This window comes from Orycteropus afer, unplaced genomic scaffold (assembly GCF_000298275.1).
Source record: "Orycteropus afer afer isolate SDZICR_OR568_19922 unplaced genomic scaffold, OryAfe1.0 scaffold00070, whole genome shotgun sequence".
NCBI classification, from domain to species: Eukaryota; Metazoa; Chordata; class Mammalia; order Tubulidentata; family Orycteropodidae; genus Orycteropus; species Orycteropus afer.
The window spans coordinates 10,423,357-10,447,092 of record NW_006921657.1 but is presented as its reverse complement, the minus strand read 5'-3'; the positions used below and the strand labels follow the sequence as shown (position 1 = coordinate 10,447,092).

The 23,736-nt window shown below is 38.3% G+C and overlaps 1 protein-coding gene across 1 annotated transcript in view; it reads right to left on the bottom strand.

Annotated features, from left to right (window-relative positions):
* CTNNA3 (catenin alpha 3) overlaps positions 1–23,736 on the bottom strand; it is a gene marked incomplete at its 3' end in the record, with an annotated part of 1,944,816 nt that overhangs the window by 1,746,482 nt on the left and 174,598 nt on the right. The window contains exon 4 of the mRNA XM_007940725.2: positions 16,393–16,512. Within this exon, the coding sequence (XP_007938916.2) occupies positions 16,393–16,512 (120 nt within the window). The remainder of the gene's footprint in view (positions 1–16,392; positions 16,513–23,736) is intronic.

Sequence of the window (23,736 nt, the reverse complement as noted above, 5' to 3'; positions counted from 1 at the left end):
ATTTCTGAGCCTCTTTTTTTCTTTTTATCATAAAATATATCAAACAAAGACTAGTACAAGAAACCCTCATGTGCCCATAATCTAGCTTCAAAACCTATCACCTAATGGCTAATCTGCTTTCTTTTCTTTCTTTTTTCTTTTTTCCTCCCTCCCTCCCTCTTTCCCTTTCTTTTTCCCTTCCTTCCTTTTCTTTCTTTTTAAAATCCCTTTCTGATTCCTGAGCCTTTTGATCAAAGATTGCCTATGAGCATTCTGATCAAAATAAGGCAAACAAAAACAGAATTTCAAATTTTCATCTGACTTTCTGGAACCATAGGGGGTGGATGAACCCCCCACACTATTGCCCTGAGATAATCTTCAAACCTTAAACCAAAAATATTCCCTGAAGTCTTCTTAAAACCAAACAATACTTAAACTTAGCTAGTAAAAAATGTCTGCCTTAAGCATTATACCCTTTAAAGAATTATCAACATGGGATCAAAGTGACAACAGCAACTCAAGAGATTATGTAAGAACCTTAGGGGGCAGTGAGTTTATGTTAATGGGGAAGAACAACTCAGAAAAGAAGGATAACGTACATACGCTCCAAGAATGTAATGGATGTCAGTGAATTGTACATGTATAAATGGCTGAATTGGTGTATGTTTTGCTTTATATGTTTACAACAACAACAATAAAGTTAAAAAGAAGAAATTAACTTTCTATCACAACAATGTGTACAAACAGTTCTTCTATCAAGGGTAAGAAATAAACTCTTCTAAAATGTCTTAAGGAGCTCTGGTGGCGTGTGCCTAAGGCAATTGACTGCTAACTGAAAGGCTGGTGATTCAAACCCACCAGCCGCTCCTCAGAAGGAAGACTGGGCAATTTACTTCCATAGAGATATCACCTTGGAAACTCGGAAACCCAAGGAGGGTTCATTATGAGTCAGAATCGAAAATGTCTTAAAAATACATAGTAACAAAGACACATATTGGAATAGGAGAAACATGCACAGCCACTGATACAAGTCCACCATAAGCGCCACATGTTCACAAGTAGTAACTTACTTATTAGACATTACACTGTTCTTGAGAGTCAGTCTTTCCCATGTCCTAAATAATATATACATCACTCCTGCAATTGTTAGAGTTTGACCTGAGTTGTACCCACTCTTGTGTTGTTGTTGTTGTTATGTGCCGTGGAGTCGGATCCGACTCATAGTGACCCCTCCTTGGGTTTCCGAGGCAGTCTCACTACGGAAGTAGATTGCCCCATCTTCCTTTAGAGGAGTCGCTGGTGTGTTTGAACCGCCAGCCTTCTGGTTAGCAGTCAAGTGTCTTAGCCACTATGCTACTAGAGCTCCTACCCACTCTTACCATATGGCATTAAAAAAAATAAAAAATGCCATCACATGGATTCCAAGTAATGGCAACCCCATGGGTGTCCGAATAAAAGTGTGTGCTCCACGGGATTTTCAATGGCTGGTTTTTTTAGAAGTAGATTGTCAGGTCTTTCTTCCAAGGCACCTTCTGAGTGGACTTAAACCTTCCAGTTAGTAGCTAAGCGCTTACCCATTTACACCACCCACGACTCCAACTACATGTTATAGATGTATGGTTTCATTAGAGTAGCAAGAGACAAACTAAAACTTTTCAGTCCTATTCTTTGTCAACAAATGCACATTGCTGCTTATGATGCTTTGTTTATTTCCTTAACCTTGAAACACTCCCCCAGAACTCACTGTCCTGACTTCAGGTGAGAAGTGAGGCCTTTACCCTGAGAAAATGAGCCTTGAACTGAGACAAACAGCTACCAAAGAAGCCCCAGAATTTGGAGGTTTATCAGAGTAGTTATCCACATTTAAACCAGCTGCTACTGAGTTGATTCTAACTCAAGGCAACCCTATGGGTGTCAAAGTAGAAGTGTCTTTCACAGGATTTTCAGCAGCTGAGTTTTCAGAAGTAGGTCAGCAGGCTTTCTTCAGAGGGGCCTCTGGGTGGACATGAGCCACTAATCTTTTTGTCAGCAGCTGAGTATTAACAGTTCACACCACCCGGGGATTTCTCACCATACTTAGCTTCTCTAACTTCACAAATGATGATTATCCAAACTGTCAAAAGTATCCTAATTATTCTCAGTGACTCTTACACTGAACTTGAGGAAATAACCAACGTTCAATTACTTTAAATTTTACAAACAAAAATGTAGGTGGAAGACATGCATGTATTATCAGCAATGAAACATGATGGACCACGTCAGTCTGGACCAACAAAAGCACCAAGAAGAGATTTAGTAACTCTTAGCAGTTGGAAGGAGAGCTTCCCACAACAGAGATAAATTCCAAGGTCTAAATCAGAGTGGGGAAAATAGTACAATTTCTTCATTAAGTAAACAGTAACGTTTAAGCAAAATATCTACCTTAAGTTAAACTTCAGAGCGTGCGCACACACACACACACACACAAAGTCCTCTAAATAATCAACAGATTTTCATCCCATAATATAAGTACTTCCTATCAACAAACAGCACCACATTTGGAAAATCAGCCACAGGTCAGCTGTTGATGCTCTATGGATGCAGCCACAGATCATTACCTACTTAATTGTGTATGTATCTAATAGGCTCATACAGCCCTTTTGGAACAAAGGTTTTATAATGGAGTAGATGATAAATACTTAACTATGATTCTACCAGCTGCTATAATAATATCTGCAACATTTATATAGAGAATATTAGCGTGTATTAACACTGTGTGCTACCGTAGAAGAAAAAGGAAGAGAGAAATACCAGATTCATTAAAATGCAGTTAAAGAGAGAAATGCAATGTGCATCACAAGTTGATATTGTGGCATCTTTCTCCATTTTCTAAAATCCCATAAGTGATACTAAAAATGTTAAGCAAAAGTATAGCTAATTTTGTCAATGAATACAAGTTTCAGTTACCCATAGAAGAAAAGCTATTTACATTGTAAAAATCCCAAAGATACTTCATCTAAAATGCAATCTTACATCTGAAGAATATTAATTAGATTATTTATATATATTTTGTCATTGAAACCAGAGTACTCAGAAGTATACCTATACAAACACCAAAACCAAAAAAAAAAAAAACTCACTGCCGTGAAGTTGATTCTTATTCGTAGAGACCCCATTGGGTTTCGGAGGTGGTAAATCTTTACAGAAGTAGATTGCCCTGTCTTCCTTCCACAGAGTGGCTAGTGAGTTTGAACCGCCAACCTTCTGGTTAGTAGTCCAATGCCTTAGGCACTGCACCACCAGAGCTCCTTTACACAAATACACATGCTTCTAAATCACTAAACAAAACGTGGAGCAAGTCAGCAATGCCGATCTACCTTCTGGTGATATTTCTCCTCACCTAAATGTTTTTCAGCCTAAGTATTTTTTTTACTGCTGTCACACTTGGAGTACAAGATACAATATAAAAGCTGATTAGCTTTCTCATAAACAGCAAAACTTGAAACTGTCAAAATATGGTATTTCAGAGAACAAAAACAGCAATGCTTAAAATAAATAAATAAAGGAACAAAATGAACTTCTCGTTACATATTAAATTAGCCCTCGGGCAGTCAGCCCCCATTAAACGAATAACATATACAAAGGGCTGCATGATTGGTTATGTGCACGTTTAAAGTTCTGCATCAGTAGAACTGTTGACCTCATCTAAGCAGCCTCAACTTCCTTTAAATTTCAGCCATCAGTGCTCTAGGCTTGCTCTGGGCATTACTATTAACACTGAGAGCTGCAGCTGTAGCAGTAATCTTTTCCTCTGACAAGGACATGGTAACAGTTATTGTGCCTGCAGGTAGAGATGCACAGCTTGAAACCACAGATTTAGTGAGAATCCATAGGGATCGACTCAATGGCAGTGAGTTTGGTTTTTTGGTTTTGATATAGTACAGATGGGATTGAGCTTGCTTTTCTGGAACAAATACTTCTGAGTTAACAATATCTGGTCCCACGATCAAGTTGGCCAAATCATGGTGGACACTACAGGACTAAAGTGCTGCATTATTACTCTTCTTTAGCATCCTTATCTTTGTCTCAGCTGCTCTCACATTCTATCTATCCTCTTTGACTTGTGGCAAGGTGATGTGCAAAGGATACCTTCTGCTACAGCTGGCATATGTGACCCAGAAAAACAATGTATGTACAGAAACATTTTGCTATGAACTGAATTGTGTCCACCAGAAATTTATGTTGAAGTCCTAACCTCTGGTACCTGTGAACATGACCTTGTTTGGAAATAGGGCCCTTGAAAATGTTATCAGTTAACATGAGATCACTGAGTAGGGTGTATCTTAATCCAAGCTGACTAGTGGCCTATAAAATAGAAGAGATACAGAAAGACAAAAAAGTGAAGACAGCCGTGTGACTATAGTTACATAGTAGCTGTAAGCCAAGGAATCCCTGGAGCTACCAGAACCTGGGGAGATAGACAGATTTTCCTCTCTCTGCTTTGGAGAGAGCAGTGCCCGGTGAACAATGTGAATTCAGTTTACTAGTCTCCAGAACTGTCAGATGATAAGTTTGTATTCTTATAAGCCACACAATTTGTGGTATTTTGTTACAGCTGCCCTGAGAAGTTAATATCTATGTCCTTTCACATGACAGAGAGAAATGGAGCTGAACTATAAAACTTATGATAAAGGATATTATATAGTAAGATTAGCAATAACATCTATGTCCTACACATACACACACCTTACTACTAGAGCATCAGTCAAATTCAAAAACAAATGTTTGCTAAGTGCCTACTGTTCCAGGACTCTGTATTACACCTTGGAGGTAGAAGAGAAAATAATGCTATGCTACAGTTTATTGTGGGAGCTCTGGTAGCATAGTGGCTAAGGGACTTGACTGCTAACCAGAAGGCTGACGGTTCAAACCCACCAGCCACTCCTCAGAAGGAAGATGGGCAATCTACTTCCATAGTGATACTGCCTTGGAAACCCAAGGAGGGGTCGCTATGAGTCGGGTCTGACTCGATGACACATAACAACAACAACAGTTTATTGTTTCAACTGCCTTACTATTCAAAGTGTGGTCCACGGACCAGCAGCATCAGCATCACTGGGAGCTTGTTTGACTCTCCAGCTTCACTCCAGACCTACTGAATCAGAATTTGTATTTTAACAAGACCCTCATGCTATTTGCATGTACATTAAAGTTTTAGAAGCCCTTGTTTACAATGCTCTGGTATAGAAGACAAAGACCTTAAAATTCTCAAATAAATCAAAATTCCATTGCAGTTGGAAAAAAATATATCTGTGTGTGTGTTTTCTGGGCTACTTGTGTATCCATGCATTGAAGTGGTTCACTCAGATGATGCTTATCATTCCTTCCTATGCTATAATGGTTTAATATTATTGCATGGTCTTTTAAAAAAGGGCACTATTAAATTATTTCCATTAACTAGCCTCTCAACTCCTAATACAGCAGACAGATAGATAATATTAAAGGGTCTTTGTGGTTCCTGCAATTTGATATAAAACTCAATATTTTGGATGATTACATAGTCCCAACAAGTTTCTTAAAGAGTCAAGGAAGTCCATACTCTTGCTGGTCCTCCCTTTATCCTGGGAGGAAACTCTATTCAGGTACAGATTCCTAGAAAGTGATCTTTAGGATTTTTATTTTTCTTCAATATTCACTTTTTACTGACAGCCTTATAGACTTAGATTTGTCAATATAAGACATGCACAATAAGCCAAAAAATACAAGTTTGTTTGTTTTTTTAACCACCTCTGATATTCCTATCAGCTTTGTAAATTTTGAAAACAACTCATAACAAGCATTAACTATTTCAATAAAAATTCCCCACTATAAAGTAGTTATAAACTGCCCACAAGGCAAACTACCATATAGTAAACAACCTTGTAAAAAATTAATAAATCTTTCCTGGTGCATGAAAACCAGCTAATGTGTGCTTGATTTAACAGTTTTCTCCCTAAGTGCCACCAATAAACTGAACCCCAGAGACAACAGATGGAAACAGAATAGATAACCTTAGGACTTAAAAGATGTCCCTATAATATTTTGACTTTACTAATTTAATAGAAGACACCTTCTTGTCATGACTGTTAATTAGCTGTATGCAATACAGATATCAAATATTACAAGGACAAGAAATGATAATAAGCATAATTTCCATCCTTCTTTGTAAATAGAGTGACTTTCTTACATAAAAATCCATAAGGTTTTTCCTTCAGATTAAAACTACTGAAAAGGAAATCACTCTATAAAGATCTGCAGTTTATGAAGTAGTGAAAATGGTTGAATGGCTATTGCAGTGGACTAGAAATTAGGTAACATGAATATTAATTCTGAATTTGCTACCAGCTCAGAATGACCTTGAATATGTAAGCAACATTCTTCTCTCTGTGTATTAAAAAATGAAGGAAAAAAAATATAATTCCATCTCTCGTTTTTTCTTCCTTTGGAACAAACAACTATGTGCAATTGAATAAAAGTGGAATTGGATCCATAGTGGATAAAATATGACACCTCTTTTGGTTGGTTTGAACTATGGTATAGCATACTGTCTTATAATCCCAAATTTTTTGTACCTGTGCGATGATTTTTTTAAAAAAGTCTAAAATGGTTTGATATCTTTAGAAACAGGTTTATAAAGGGCATAAATACCATTTTACTTGATTGGCAAAATAAGAAACAGAGTAACATCTAAGATAGACATGAATATTTTAGCATGTCAGTCTTTAATCCACTTACCCTTAAAAGAATGACTCAATCAAAACTCAAGAAAGTTGGCTTAATTATCAAAAATAGAAGGAACAGACTTCTCCCAATCGAGTGATCAACATATTTCATCTAACAAAAGCCACTCAAGTGAATCTATTGCTTATAGAAGCAGTGGTCTAGTTTAGCATTTCCCCCTAGACCCATTCAGTTCAGTCCCCAATTACAATCTTCCTTAGACTGCATCATCTAAATAATCCCAGATGCATGAATACTTTATTTGTAAAGGTCGTAAGTAAAATATATTTTACAACTTCAATTTTAGCGCTACCCCCAGAGGGAAGTTAATTTTACCTTATACTGTCCTTACAGATAAGCAACTCCCAGTGCAATATTATTGCATATCCCCTTATCCTAACTGCTCCATAACATTTTTCTTGCCATAAGTCTTTAAATGGTTGAAGATTATTACTGGAATTCATCACCATCCTCTTTTCTATATGTTATGGTACAACAACAAGCCAGCCCAGCGCTATTCAGTTTTGTTATGCTAAGCATTGTTTTCACAGGAGCCCTACATTTTTGTCTTGCGTCCTCAGAGTTCTTGAGGTCCAGGGTAAGTCTAAGATTATTTTGTACATGGTCAGTCCTTACCCATCTAGTATTTTATTTTTCAATTTGAGGGTATTAACCTGCAGACACACTAAATAAATTTCATCCAATTTATTTCTATTTATCTTCATTGCTAAAGGATAATTTTAAATTCAATTCCTATCCTACAAGGTATTATGTATCCCTCTGGTCTTGGAGTTATCTAAATAGAGTAACTTACTCGCTCATAAAAGAAAAGAGCACTTGTTCACTTCTGAACATCATCACTACAGGGAGGACAATATTGTGCTGAATGATACGATGTGGAACCACAAGAAAAGTCTGTTGTTGTTGTTGTTATGTGCCGTCGAGTCAAACCCGACTCATAGCGAGCCCTCCTTGGGTTTCCAAGGCAGTATCACTATGGAAGTAGGATTGCCCAACCTTCCTTCCGAGGAGTGGCTGGTGGGTCTAGGGACCTAAAATGTAATTACAGTAATGACATGAGTTTGGGTGTAACCTGAATACAACATTATAACAGCTATCACTTATACTGATTCCTTTACACACTTTAAAGTACTTTTAAATGCATATATATATATATATATATATATATATACATATATATATATACACACACACACACACACACACAGAGTATTATATAATATATATGTAAACTATTTTCTCAAATCAAGCTCTAAATTAGGTGTTACTTTTCTAATATTTTTAAAGAAGAACCTGGAATGCCCAGGGCAATACCAATATTTTAACCAGGGTTGTCTGACTACAAAGCCCATACTTCTAACTGTTGCACTACATGAGCACTCGATGGGTGTATAATAAATCAGATGATAAATTGGAGGACAAAGATAAAAGCTAAAAATGTCAAAGAACAACCTACAGACTAGGAAAAACTATTTGGGAACAATATATTTGACAAAGGTCTAATCTCTAAAATATATAGAAAACTTCAACAACTCAGCAATACAGAGACAACACAATTGAAAAATGAGCAATGGATATGAACATCATTTCACCAAAAAGGACTTACAAGCAACATGAAAAGATGTTCACAATCATTAGCCATTAGAGAGATACAGATCAAAACTACGATGAGATATCATCTCACTCCTGATTTAAAAAAAAAAAAAAAAGTGCTGATCAAAAAAATAGGAAGCAATAAATGCTGGGGAAGATGAGCAGAGACTGGAACCCTTAGACACTTCTGGTGGGAATGTAAAAGGATACAACCACTATGGAAAATGGTATGCACATTGTCAAAAAAAAACTAGAAATAGAAGTACCTTATGATCCAGCAACACCACTAACAGAAGTGACATGAACAGACATAGGCACACCTATGTTCATTGCAGCATTATTCACAATAGCAAAAAGTTGGAAACACCCTAAGTGCCCATCAATAGATGAATGGATAAACAAAATGTGGTACAAACACACAATGGAATACTATGCACCCAAAAAGAATAATGATGAGTTCTCAAAACATCTTATAACATGGGTGAATCTGGAGAACATTACACTAAGAAAATCACAAAAGGACAAATATTGTATGATTCCACTTTTATAAAAAGATTTTATAAAGTATACACAGAAATCACCATTCATTGCTGGTGACTAAGGATGAGATGGAAAAGGAGGGGGAATCACTCTCTAGATATTAGACACTTTTTATTTTTGATGATGGAAATGTAATACCAAATGTGAATGAAATGTGTACAACTTGACCAAGGTAAATGATGTTACTAAGAAGGACAAAAGAATATGAGATGTTTTTGGAAAATACTATAACATGTACAATTTTGCAACAGTAGCAAAAACAATGAAAAAAAAAAAAAAATGTGTGTTGTGCCCTCTGGTTTCCACCCAAGCAGAAGATAGGCATATAAGGTGAACATTTATACCTGGCAGGTATGCTCCTTAGAACAATCAACCATGGGAGATCAGAAGGGCAGTATTTGCACAGGGAGATAGCTCAGAAGACAAGAATGCATCGGAAAGAAGGGAAAAGGTAACCACAGGGAGGAAGTGGTAAGACAGCTATTACATTATGGGGATTGCAATCCATGTCATGAGATAAAATGTGTATGAACCATTGTATAGAAAATCAATTTGCTCTGTAAACTTTCATCCAAATCACAATAAAAAAGAAAAAGTTAAATAGATGCATGTGTGTGTGTGTCTACATATTTATGCATATGTATGTATAGATAGGTATATGTGTATGCAGAGGTGTATCTATAGGCATACATACACACACACACATATGAACCAAACTCACTGTCATCGAGTCAATTCCAACTCACAGCAACCCCCCATAGGGTTTCCAAGGCTTTAAATTTTCACAGAAAAAGATTGCCTCTTCTTTCTTCCATGGAGCAGCTGGTGAGTTCGAACCACCAACATTTTGGTTAGCAGCTAAATGCTTTAACCACACCACCACCAGAGAGAGAGATATCTATATACACATAAAGGGCATAGCTATGGATACTTCTTAAACCAAATCAAACCAAACTCACTGCCGTGGAGACGATTCAACCCATAGCAACCCCTCCTTGGTTTTCCAAGGCAGTGTCTCTACAGAAGTAGATTGCCCAATCTTCCCTCTGAGGAGCAGTTGATGGGGTTGAACCATCAGCCTTCTGGTTAGCAGTCAAATGCCTTAGGCACTAAATGCCTAATGGGATTAGTTTCCTGGGATTGAAGTTTTAAAATCATAGTCTCATGGGACAACTTGGTCCTTTGGCATAATATAATTCATAAAGTTTGTTCTATATCCTAGTTTGGTGAGTCACATCTGGGGTCTTAAAAGCTTACGAGCAGCTATCCAAAATACAACGATTGGTCTCTACTAGTGTGGAGAAAAAGGCAAAGGAGGAAACCAAAGACTTGAAGAAATTTTTCTATAGGACTAATATAGTTGTTGTTGCTGTTGTTGTTGTTGTTACATGCCATTGAGTTGGACTTGACTCATAGCCTACGTAAACCATAGCCTCATCTATCCTGAGACCAGAAGAACAAGATGGTGCCCAGCTACCACTACTGACCGTTCTGATCAAAGACACAATAGAAGGATCCTGACAGATGGGGAGAAATATGCAGTACAATATTCAAATTCTTAAAAAGTCCAGATTTGCTGGACCAGTTGAGACTAGAAGAACCCTCAAGACTATCACCTTTAGATACTCTTTAAACTTTGAACTGAAACTACTCCAAGAGGTCACCTTTCAGCTAAACAATAGATGGGCCCATAAATAAATAATAGCACCTGTGAGTACTGTGCTCCTTTAAAAAAAAAAAAAAATCTATGTGAGACCAAATGGTCACATCTACCCTAAAGCAAAGATGAGAAGGGAGGAGGGGGCTGGGAAACCAGATTAATAGAAATAGGACTATCAGAATGAAAACAAGGAGAATGTTGACACATTGTGAAAAATGTAACCAATGTCACTGAACAAGTTGTATAGAAACTGTTAAAGGGGAATCTAATTTGCTGTATAAACTTTTACCAAAAATACAATAAAATATTATTTAAATGAATAAATAAATTTTCAATGTCAAAGAAGAGGTTAATATTTTGACAAATTGCCGTAGGGTGGATGTTGTGAGTGAGGTTTGGCTCTCAAGAATGATAAGTAGTTAAGTAAGTAACTATAAAGAAGCTGTATATTCTAAATACAAGGTATATAAACCTACCAAGGTATATAAAAGGTCAGAAGACAAGACTAACATGCCATTATCAGGGAGACAAGAGAGAGATCTGGGCTACAGGATGCAGTCCAAAACTGATGTGTGTCTGAAGCACAATACTTTAATTTTACATATTTTCACATCAGTGTATAAATGTGATTTCGTCTACATAATGTTCAACTCAAGAATGTCAACTTGAATTCATATCAAAGGACTTCAGAAGCCTCTGGAAAGGGGATGTGTTTTATAACACTCTTATAAGTATGTAGGCTAGAAGAATAGAGGAAGGGATTAAATCAGAGTTCAGATTATCAATGTTTATTTTACTTTATTCCACAAAACCAATGCCTAATGAAGTATCTTGACTTATAGCTTCTCAAAGTAACCTATAAAGCTGTGATCTGTATAACAGCTGGAGTTTGCTATGACCGTTCCTACGAAGCACCAAGCAGCAGGATAAAAATCAAGCAGTCCAAGCAGATGAACTCCAAGACTGTATCTTCTGATAAAAGAACTGGAAGAGTCTCCAGATTCTCCAGTTAATCCTGCTTTGTCACCCATTTACTTCAGGCTGACTCATCCTGGTAAAGCCACCACCGCATCCATCTCTCACGGCCTCCTCTCACCTTTTCCAACCAAAGCTACTTTCAACATTAGTCTTTTTGACAGAGGAAAATGCAGAGATTCTTATGCCCAGACCTAAACTTCAGCCTGAGGTCAAGCTGAGTTACAAACACTCACTTTGGGGGGGGTGGGGGGGCGGAGGAAGGGAAGGAAAATAGCTAAGCTCACATCTAGGAAAGAAAGTGCAATAAACCTCAAAGAAGAGAGGTGAAAGAACAGAATCAAATTCTCCAGGGATCTGTCTGGTGCTGGAGATGAAATTTCAAAAATTATAAAAATGTCATAGAAAGGGAGAGAAAAAAAAAATGAATGAGTCAAAGAAAATAATCCTAATCAATCCATTGTTGTTGTTAGCTGCGATGGAGCAAACCTCAGACTCCTGGCAACTCCACGCACAATGCAACAAAGCACTACTCATTCCTTCACCTTCCCCACGACCAGCTGCAGATCGGACTATTGTGATCCATATAGGTTTTCATTGGCTGATCTTTGGAAGTGGACTGTCAGGCCTTTCCTTCCTAGTCTGTTTTAGTCTGGGAACGCCACTGAACTCTGTTCACAGTCATGACAACACACAAGCTCCACCGACAGACTGGTAGTGGTTGCACATAAAGAACATTAACAGGAAATCAAACCCAGGTCCCCTGCGCGGCCGGCGAGAATCCTACCACTGAACCAGTGCTGTCAGGTGGATTTTAACTCCTAGTTACTCGTGTGACAGCATCGAACTGCTTCATGGGGTTTTCTAGGCTGTGATCTTTACAGGAGCTGATTACCAGGTTCTTCCCCTCAGAGAGCCAGCAGGTAGGTTCAAACCAACAAACTCAGTTGGCAGCTGAGCATTTAACTTTTGTGTCATTAAGGCTCCTTATGCCCCAATTAAAAACCAAACTCACTGCTATTGAGTCGGATCTGACTCATAGCAACCCATCCTTGGGTTTCGAGGCGGTGTCACTAGGGAAGTAGATTGCCCAACCTTCCTTCCGAGGAGTGGCTGGTGAGTTTGAACGCTAGCCTTCTGGTTAGCAGTCAAATGCCTTAGGCATTAGGCCACAAGAGCTCCCATGTGCCAATTATTCAATTTAAAAGAATTCAATTCATTGGGCATTCACAATTCAGAATAAAGTAACATTGGTGTTCTGTGTTCATTTAAAGAAATGGAAAGAAGAATGAGTAATGTTAAGAGTGTAAATAATACACACAGCAAGTGGCAACATGTCAAGCTCTGGCATCCAGGAAGCTAGAAGGTTAATTAATATCAATCTGAATTTTAAAAGTATAGCGAACTTACTCATTTTAATTGCCTGTAATCTGAGGCCAAAACTTTTGGCATGCTTCCTTGTTCATAGCAACAACATGACCACCAAGTATTTACTGAGCACTGACCACGTGCCAGATACTGTTGTGAGCACTGGAGACGACATGGTGTAGAAGGTGACAGATGAGCCCTGTCCTTATAGGGGTTACGTCTGTCACAACAAGGAATGATTAACACAGTTGGACAAGTGAACAAACCACGACTAATTTTCTGGTACAAAGAATTATTCCTTATGAGGCAAAGCTTCCTTGCTGAATTAGCAATTTTACAAAGTGACTTGAATTGTTTCCATTAAGAGAAACACATTTTTATTGTGAGTTTAACACATTTGGGAGAGCAAGACAAATCCCATGTAAAGGAAGAGCTGATGTCCTGACTCTTTGAACCCTGCCCATCCAGGAAACGTAACACTGCATCTTTGGCTTTCCTGTAATACTACATATTTATAGAAAGCTCTGCGGACTTTGGCAGCAAAATGATTAAGTAAATAAAGTCTATTTTTGCTTTTCTCTTGTCAAGTAGTCCATTTTCTATCCCTTGCACCCCTCTCCCCTGTCCTATTTTGAGATTTTTTTTTTTCAATTCTTCACTAATCTATTTTAATTTACTAGATGCATTGTTGTTGTTGTTACTATTGCCATCGAGTCAGATCCGACTCATAGCGACTCCTCCTTGGGCTTCCGAGGCAGTATCACTATGGAAGTAGATTGCCCAACCTCCTTTCCGAGGAGTGACTGGTGGGTTTGAACCGCCAGCCTTCTGGTTAGCAGTCAAGTGCCTTAGGCACTATGCTACCAGAGCCCCTACTAGAGGCATTAGTGTAGAAAAAAAAAAAAAATTCACTGTCGTTGAGTGGAACCTGACTCATAGCAGCCCCTCCTTGAGTTTCCAAGTCAGTATCACTACGGAAATAGATTGCCCAACCTTCCTTCCCAGGAGCGGCTGGTGGGTTTGAACCACCAGCTTTCTGGTTAGCAGTCAAATGCCTTAGGCACTATACCACCAGAGCTCCTTATTAGCGACCAAGTAAAATTTGATTTTCCTCACTCTGTATCTCTTATCCCTAAAAGTTCCTTTCCTTCTTCTCCATTCTTCTTTGGTCCCTAACTCTCTTTCCACTCCACCGTCATTCTCTTTCTCACCACTTCCCTCCCATTTCCCTCCATCTATTCTGGGTAAAAAGAATGAATGATCACTAGCTATAGGAATAGGTGGAGTGGCATGAGTAAGACAAAGGAGCTGTGTGCACAATTAAGTCCCTGTCATTAAGCATTTGTCCCCTTGGGTTTAATAAATTTCCTTCTCCAGAATTAAGGTTACCATAGACATAATAACACTTAGGAGATTGTGAAATAAAGTTTTAAACATTTTCTTGGTGTCTGAAGATATTCTTTCAAAATATTGTTTTGTTTTTCTATATATTAAAGAATTTACAGGAGAGAAAGACAGAGGGAGAAAGAATTGGCCTTCTGGCTCTCACCAGGTACCATTTTCAGATGTTTCTTTAAGTCACAAGTCTATACCTTCCTAATTGCCTTCTTGCTGTATTCCTGGAGCCCCTCACTTCATTATCTCCCAGCCTGGCTCCTTGCAGGGATATTAGGAATATGACAGCTAGGAGGGACAGGAAAATCCCAGGTTTGGACTCAGTCAGATTGAACTGTTGAAGCCCAATTTTATGCCTTATTTATTAGTCCATTGACCTTAAGCAAGTTACTTAATTCCATTAACTGTTTTCTTATCTGTAAAATGGGGCTAATAAAACCAACCCCACTGTACTGTTATAAGCATTTAATGAGTTAATGCACAAATGTATTAGTCATACTATGTGGCACATAGCTATTATTTAATAAATAGTTCACATACATGTATAGACATATATACACCCCATGTGTCCATCTTTTCCTCAAAACTACATAATTTACCTCTCTGCCTTCAATGCCATTCTCACAGAGCTCTGTCCCTGGAAGCATTCACATTCTTCCTAATTCATAGTTAGCTAATATGTGATTCTAATCACTGAAAATGTGCTAATGAGAAAGGGTAAGAGAAGAGGACAGTGACTACTGCCTGCCAACTTAAATAGCCCTCAGTGGTAAAATATGGCTCTTGGAAACAAACCTGTACTAAAGATTGCATAGGCCAGAGCAGTGACTCACAGTGTGAATTGTAAGCAGCAGCATCTGGGAATTTACTGCAGTAGCTCTCAGTAACTGTGGCTGCTTCTGTCACCAATGCAATACCTAAGCCAACACTAATTTTTAAAAAATAATAAAACCTAAATGGATATTGCGTCCTTTTTCCACTATGAACTAAAGTCTGTGTACAGATATTATTTAATTTGTCCCATAACACTACAAAAGAAATATAACTTCTAGGCCTTAAGACGGTAAAATGCCCATCTAGTGTCTGTGATAGAGCAATAGTAGAACATTCTCTTCTCAGGCCGATAAATACATCTAGATCATACCATGGACGGGAAGTCCTCCTCCTCATAAAACCCCATGCAAAAGATCTAAAACTTGAGAATCAGGCCATGGTAACAAAGTCCCATGCATTGCCGCACTATCAGGAAAGACTCTCCTAAGTAATAGACTAGTGCCCGGCCATGCAAGTCAGGCACTTAGTCATTTTTCTAGGTGCTATCCATCATTGAGCATATTCCTGAATTTCATGCAACCAAATTTAAGCATCTGAGTATTCTTGATCAGAATAAACATTCAATCTAAGCAAAAGTTTGACAACTCTGACACCTAGTGGATGTAAAGAAACTGGAGAAAATGCAGCACAAGAAAAAGAGTATGTTGCAAACACATAGAATTGAATGATTATGAATATCAGGTTTATATAGTATTAATTCTAAAAGCAATCCTATAAAAATCTGTTTGGGTTCTGGATTTAGCTTGGAGTCTATACAGGGAGGTAAAAAGACTTGCATTTGTAAGATATATTTTCCTTCAACTTTCCACATTTAGCAAATTTTTTCTAATTTTCAAAGATCATACAAGAAAACCAATCAGTTCACATTGTGGCATTTTATCTTGACTCTTTTCCTTAATTTTTTTATATGCATCCAAATCCTTTTTTCCCCCTCTGGTGTCCCCCTGTCAAATATAAAAGCCATCTGGGCAAGTCATCCTAGACGATCCGTTTCAACCATTGAGGTGTCCTACTCAAAAAGGTAGCTGGACCTTCACATCAGCAGGAGCTTTCTTTAAGAGAGACTTAAGGAAGCACGTGGAAACTCTAAAGAGCACATCTGAAACAAAGACCACGCTGAACACTACCAGAAACCACATGAACACAGCAGCAGGTCAGCACAGCACAACCTATTTCTGCCCTAACCATTAGAAGGCAAGGCTTCTCAGATCCACCTGAACCTCCGACAGGCAAGGCCGGGGAAGCCCAAAGTGTTCATCTCCTCCACCAAGGGAAGCTATGACTCCTACCTGCTGACGTTTGAAGGCTAAATAATCAAGATTTTCCAGTTCCTTCCCAAGCTTCTGGTAGGTCTTCTGGAGGTCAGGTTTGTTGGAAACATTTTTAAGAGACTCAAATGTCCTTTGAAACTGAAATTAAAAACAAAAGCAGATCATCAGGACAACAGCATAGATTTCTCAAATTCCCAGCTAGCTATACACAGAAATAATTGATACTGTGCCTCAGTTTCTCCCCCTATAATACAAAGATAATAAATGCTAGCTAATTTCCTTTCATGAAATAATTAGGTACCATTATAAAGAATTAGCAACTGCATCTTAAATACATTACAACATTATTATATGAATGAGAAGCACAGTTAGTCCTCATTCCAATAAACATACTTCATTTTTCAAAAATACCTTCATGTTTTAGGACACACTGCTGCTCTTAAAGAAAAATATATATATAATGAAAATGTAATTTCATATCATAATGAAAAAACACTAAGAGAGCCCTCATATTCCAATTATGGAAACAACCAAATTTAGGGGGGAAAAATATGACTGTTTGTATGTTATTTGCTATAATGGTGTGAGATATGGCTTGCCCCTGTAGAAATACCCATACAGAATAGGTGAGCCTGCCAACTCCAGTCAGGAAGATCTCTCAGATCTCATATATTGAGAAGGATGGAAAAGTAGCCTTATGATGATTAAACTCTATGTGGCATGTTCAGCAAACATTTCTCCATTTCTTCCCTATAATACAGATGAATTATGAAATTGATTCTGCTGAATCAAAATGTTCTTATTTGTTTTTAAGTCAGATACTAGATAAATGCAAAGAAGATAAAATGCAGTGTTTCATAAAATATTGTTCTGCTACCAATAATTAATTAAGCAGGGAAGCAAACAAGAAATTGAATTCTTGGATTATTTTAGTGAATTAGAATATACTTGACAGGGTTAAGTGATTGAAAATGTCAAGTCATGTCATTTGCAAGATATTTGCATTTGCTCTCTTTATGTCCCTTGTTTCCCATATTCTCACTGGGCCATTAGGTAGATTTCCATGGATAAAGACCTTCACTTAAACATACCAGATTTCCACTGTGACTATGATGCTAGGAGACAGGCTAATAAGATTTTATAGAAGATAATTAAGTTTCCAGGGAAATGATTTGACCCTTACTCTATCAAACTCTATGCAATAAGTCATATTATAATAGCATTCTAGTATATTAAATCCTCAATTTCATGAAAGCAACATGTTTCTCTCAATCCAAGGTGACAGAGGAAAAAGAAATGGGAAGCAATAATGCTAAGCTTTCACAGCATGACAGTAAATTAAATCTGACAAATAATGCTTTAGTACCTACCGTGCACAAGGCGAAGGAGTACTGGTGAAACAGTGGTTGAAGCATTCGGCTGCTAACCAAAAAGGTCAGCAGTTCGAATCCACCAGGACTCTACAGAAGAAGGATGAGGCAGTCTGCTTCCATAAAGATTTATAGCCTCGGAAATCCTATGGCAAAGTGCTACCTTACTGTGGTTGGAACTGACTTGATGGAAGTGGGTTTGGTTTTGTGGTTTGGTGCACAAGGCGAGGAGTCTCTAGGTCATGCAAACAGTTAAGCATTTAGCTACTAACTGAAAGGTTGGTAGGACAAACCCACCCAGAGTGCCTCTGAAGAAACATCTAGGGATCTGCTTCTGAAACGTCACAGCCATAAAAACCTCTGGAGTAAAGTTCTACTCTGCAACACAAGGGGTCATCATGGGTTGGGAACAAATTATATCCATGTTGTTGTTGCTGTTGTTATGTGCCGTCGAGTCAGCCCCAACTCATAGCGACCCCTCCTTGGGTTTCCAAGGCAGTATCACTACGGAAGCAGATTGCCCCATTTTCCTTCCAAGGAGTGACTGGTGGGTTTGAACCGCCATATTCCCTGCCCTAAAAGAATTTACAGTCTATTTGGGAAACTAAACATAGAATTTAGGAATGGGAAGGATGCTGACTTTATTGAGTACCTACTTGGTGCCAGGTACTTTATGCTTTCTAACGTAATACTCACAAAAATCATGTGAGTTCCTGTTTCTCTTCTTATTCTATGGTGAGGAATCTAGGGCTCAAAAAGTCGATTGAACAAGGATTTCAACCCAAGTCTGTATGACTGAAACATTCATGCTCTTTATACTCTATCATTAACTCTAAGTCATGCAATGGGTTTAAAAAAAGTTTGAAAATGGGAGAAAAGTATTATTCAGTAAAAAAAAACACAAAGAAGCCATTAATAATGAGGGACTTAAGCCAAACAGAAGACATGAGGGAATCTGAGTTGGGTGTCAAAAGGCAAGAAGAATTTTCAGAGCTTTAAATGGAAACCAATTCTACCCAACAGCTTAAACATAAGCCAAACTCTGCTCATTTTCCTCCTGGCACATAGGAACAAGTTTCTTTCAACATAACTTTATTGACCTTTATGTTATTTACCATGCTGTATGTTTATTCCTGTGCTAAACCCATTTTTTGGTCCCTTTCTACTGTGTTCAAAGCAAAAAAAGGAGAACAAATTTTTTTTTTAAAAAAAGACCAAACTTACTGGTCTGAAAGAGACGAAGAACTCCCAAGACTATCCCCTAAGGACAACTTTCTACCTTCAAACTGAAGTCACTCCCAGAGGCCACCTTTCAGCCAATTAATAGAAAGATCTATAAAATAAACAGTAACACCTAGGAAGAATGTGCTCCTTAGAACAATCAATTATATGAGATCTCAAGGGCAACATTTAGCCAAAACCAAACATGAAATGGTCAGGAGAGATAAGGAAACCAGATAAATGGAAATGGGAAACTCAGGGAGGAAAGGGGGAGAGTGCTGAGACATTGCAGGGACTGCAACCAAAGTCACGGAATAATTGGTGTAGGAATTATTGATTGGAAAACTAATTTGTTATGTAAACTTTCACCTAAAGCACAATAAAATGGTCCCCCCCAAAAAAATAAAGGATACTTGTTGTTGTTGTTATGTGCTGTTGAGTCAGACCCAACTCACAGCGACCTCTCCTTGGGTTTCCAAGGTGGTATCACTTCGGAAGTAGATTGCCCCATCTTCCTTCTGAAGAGTGGCTGGTGGGTTTGAACCGCCAGCCTTCTGGTTAGCAGTCAAGTGCCTTAGGCACTACACTACCAGAGCTCCTCTAAAGGATACTAAGATATGTAAATACCTTCATACCTCTAATTTATTCATCATCCTAGACTTATCCACTGCCAAATTTCCCAATTTTTTTGTTTTACGGTTTTTCAAATAATTGTACAAACAAATGTAAAATAGCCACTGAAACTCCAGCTACATGTGAAAAGTATTACATACAATGAAAGCTTATAATGGGATTCCATCGAGGTAGGAAGATCAGAATCTAACTCTAAAACCTAAGTCAGTCATATCACTTTTCTTCTTAAAACCAGAGTTTGAGCTGATTCTCCCTGGTTCTGTTGTGGTTGATGAAGCAACACCAGAACAGACCCAAACTTTTGAGATGTGGATAAACTAGAGTGCTGACCAGAATGGGAAAGATTACAGGTAGAAGCCCTCCTAGAAACTTCATCTCCCTCTTAGAAACAACGGCAGTGTGCCTGTTGCACAGTAACCAGATCTCGATAGGCTGAGTCAAAAACAGCAGTGCCAACTCAAAGGTGGCAGCCACCCACACGGCTTTCAACATGTATTGCATTCCAGTCCTGGTAATAGCCAATGTCATGCATCAGGCTCCTGAAGGGACTCACTACACTTCTGAGTTTTCCATTCCAGGGCTTTGACCAGTGGTTTTTCCCAGTCCGGTTCTCATTCTGGATCACCCAGATTTTAAAAGTTCAGGTCTGTTCCAGTTCCACTTGGTTCAAACCAGTTCAAAGTCTTATTTAAAACCCGTTGATCACTTCCCATCCCTTCAGAATAAAATCCAAAGTTCTAGACATGGCTCAGAGGACTTTATGACATGGCCTCTCCCATCTCACTTCCTCTGGCTCACTATACCCCAGCACAGCAGCCTCTTTACTTTTGTTCACATAAACCAGGCTGGCAGTAAACACCATGGGACCTAATACCATTCCTCCTGGCAGGAGCAATCTTCCTGTTATCTCTGTGGCTCACTCTCCTTCCTTTTTGGTCTCTTCTCAAATATTATCTCCTTAAAGAAGCCCTCTCTGGCCCTCCTCAACCTTGTTATCTAAAATAACATTCTTATCAATGTATACCTCTCAGTCGACTTCACTTTTCTTTGTAGACTTTATCATTATTAACTATATTGTATACTTATTTGTTTATTGCTTTGCTATCTATCTTTTGTGGTCTATCACTCCCCCTAGAATGTAACACCATATCAGCAAGAACTCTGTTTCATTTACTGTTGATTCCTTAGCATGTAGAATAGACATTGGCACATGCTAACCATTGAATAAACATTGGCTGTTAAAAATAAAAATAATAATACCACATCTAAGGTTCTTGACAATTTGAGTAATTATATCTATTAATTAATACAAGAATTTTACCAATCAATCTCTTTTATCCTAAAGCATTCTTTCCCCTTGTACATTTTCTTCATCAAAAAAAAAATTAGCTCTAGGTCTTAAATATTTCTTCTTCACATTTATTTTTGTGAACTTTGTTGTTGTTATGTACCATCAAGCTGGTTCCAACTCATAGTGACCTTATGTGTAACAGAACAAAATTTTATACAACTCCAAGTAGGAGCTTTAGGGAAAACACATTTGTAAAGTTTAAAAGTGAAAAATAAAAATAAACAGAAACCAATACTTCCAAGTTTATCCATGGACAAAAAGGAAAGAGAGAAAATATAAGAAAGATACATCACCATAAGATGTTTTCACTAAAGGTCAGAGTTTGCATAATGTACAAATTTTAGCTTAAACTTTCATTATCAGCACTTGTAGCCTCTATTTATTGATTGTAAAAAACTTAAAGTACTCTAAAAATGTGATTATTTCATTCATTTAAGTAGGGTTTTTCACAAAAGCAACTGTCAAAGGGAAGGCATAAGAAATCTGTCCTCTAACTTAGGGCTTGTTGTTTTAGTTGCTTTCAAGTACACAAGCTTCCACTGACGATGGGTGATGGTGGCTGCACAGGTGTTGCACTAGCTGGAAATAGAACCTGGGTCCCCCTCATGGAAAGGGAGAGTTCTAGCACTGGGCTACCACTAAACCACCACTGCTGACCAACTCCCACCCCCAAACACACATACATAACAACACACATACATAACTAAGGATATTGGAAAGTAAAAATAAAACTTTTACTTTGCATATGAAGCAAAGTAAATATAGGAAAAAAAAAGTATAGAAGATAAAAATAAATCAATGGTTAAATTGAGGCCTGAATTTAACTTAAGGAGCTTCAATGTTGACTTGGTTTGAGAATTTTTCTTTCTAATTTGCCACTGTTTTTTATCATTAAAATAGGACTCTTGAGATTTTCTACACTAGTTCACTGCATTGCAATTTCATCATATTTATTTCTCAAAAAAATGATCTTGGAGATCTGGCAAGATGGCGGAATAGGCAGACAAGCTACACTGACCCTCTGCAACAAAGCAATGAGAAACCGATACAGAAGATGATCCTAGAACCATGAGCTTTGAAGGGAAAGATAAAGAAGTGCATTAAACACCAACTAGTAGAAGAACCTGAATGGAAACAGTAAGGAGATAAACAGGGCTGTGAACTGCAAGCTATCCTGAGGGTGCAGCCATTTTGAATATTTAAATGTGCCCCTGGTAGCAACCTAAGAATCTGCTTTGCTCACCAAGGACTATATGGGCAAGGACCACACTGAAGAACCAGAAAAGAAAACAGAGAAGAAGGAGATGAACAAAGCTGAGGACTGTTAGCTGTACTGAGGGTGCAGCCATTTTGATATTTGCAAGGGCTTCCCAGAACAACCTAAGAATCGGTTCTGTTCACCAAGGACTAGATGGGCAAGAACTGCACTGGTGCCTGACAACCAGAAAGGAAAACAGTGAAGAAGGAGGCAAGCAGACCTGTGGACTGCCAGCTGTCCTGAGAGTGCAGCCATTTTTAATATTTCTCAAGTGTTGTTGTTATGTTGTCAGGTGTCATCAAGTCATCTCTGACTCAAAGCAACCCTATGCACAGCAGAATGAAACACCGCCCAGTCCCATGCCAGCTCCATGATCCTTGCTATACTTGAGCCTATCCCAGCAGCCACTGTGTCAATCTATCTTGTTACGGGCCTCCCCCTCCTTCATCGACCCTCCACCTTACCAAGCATGACATCCTTTTCCAGGGAATGGTCCCTTCTGATAACATGACCAAAGTAAGTGAGACGAAGTCTGGTCATTCTCGCTTCCAAGGAGCATTCCAACTGCACTTCCTCCAGGACAGATTTGTTAGTTCTTTTAGCAGTCCATGGTACTTTCAGCATTCTTCTCCAGCACTGCATCTCAAAAGCATCAACTCTTCTTCAGTCTTCTTTATTCATTGTCCAGCTCTCACATACATAAGAGGTGATTGAAAATATCTTGGCTTGTGTCAGGTGTATCTCAGTCCTCAAGGAGACATCTTTGCTCTTCAGCACTTGAAAGAGGTCCATTGCAGCCGACTTTCCCAGTGCTATTCATCATCTGATGTCCTGATTGCTGCTTCCATTGGCGTCAATTGCAGAACCAAGCAATGTGAAGTCTTTGGCAACTGTGATCTTTTCTCCATTCATCGTGATGCTGCTTACAGGTCCAGTTGTGAGAATTTTTGTTTTCTTTATATTGAGATGTAATCCATACTGCAGACTATAGTCTTCAATCTTCATCAGTAAGTGTTTCAAGTCATGATCACTCTCAGCAAGCAAAGTTGTGTCGTAAGTATATCATAGGTTGTTAATGATTCTTCTTCCAATCTTGATGCCATGTTCTTCTTCATATAGTTCAGCTTCTTGGATTATTTGCTCAGCATATAGACTGAATAAGTATGGGGAAAAGATACAACCCTGACACATACCCTTCGTGATTTTAAACCATGCACTGTCCTTTTGTTCTGTTTGAATGACAGCCTCCTTGTCTATGTTCAGGTTCCTCATGAGTACAATTAAATGTTCTGGAATTCCCATTCTTCTCAATGTTATCCACAATTTGTTATGATCCACACAATCAAATCTTTTGCATAGTCAATAAAACACAAATAAACATCTTTCTGGTATTCTTTGCTTTCAGTCAAGGTCGATCTGACATCAGCTATGTTATCCCTTGTTCCATGTCCTCTTCTGAATCCAGCCTGCACCTCTGGAAGTTCTCTGTCAATATATTGCTGCAACTTTTTGAATTATCTTCAGTAAGA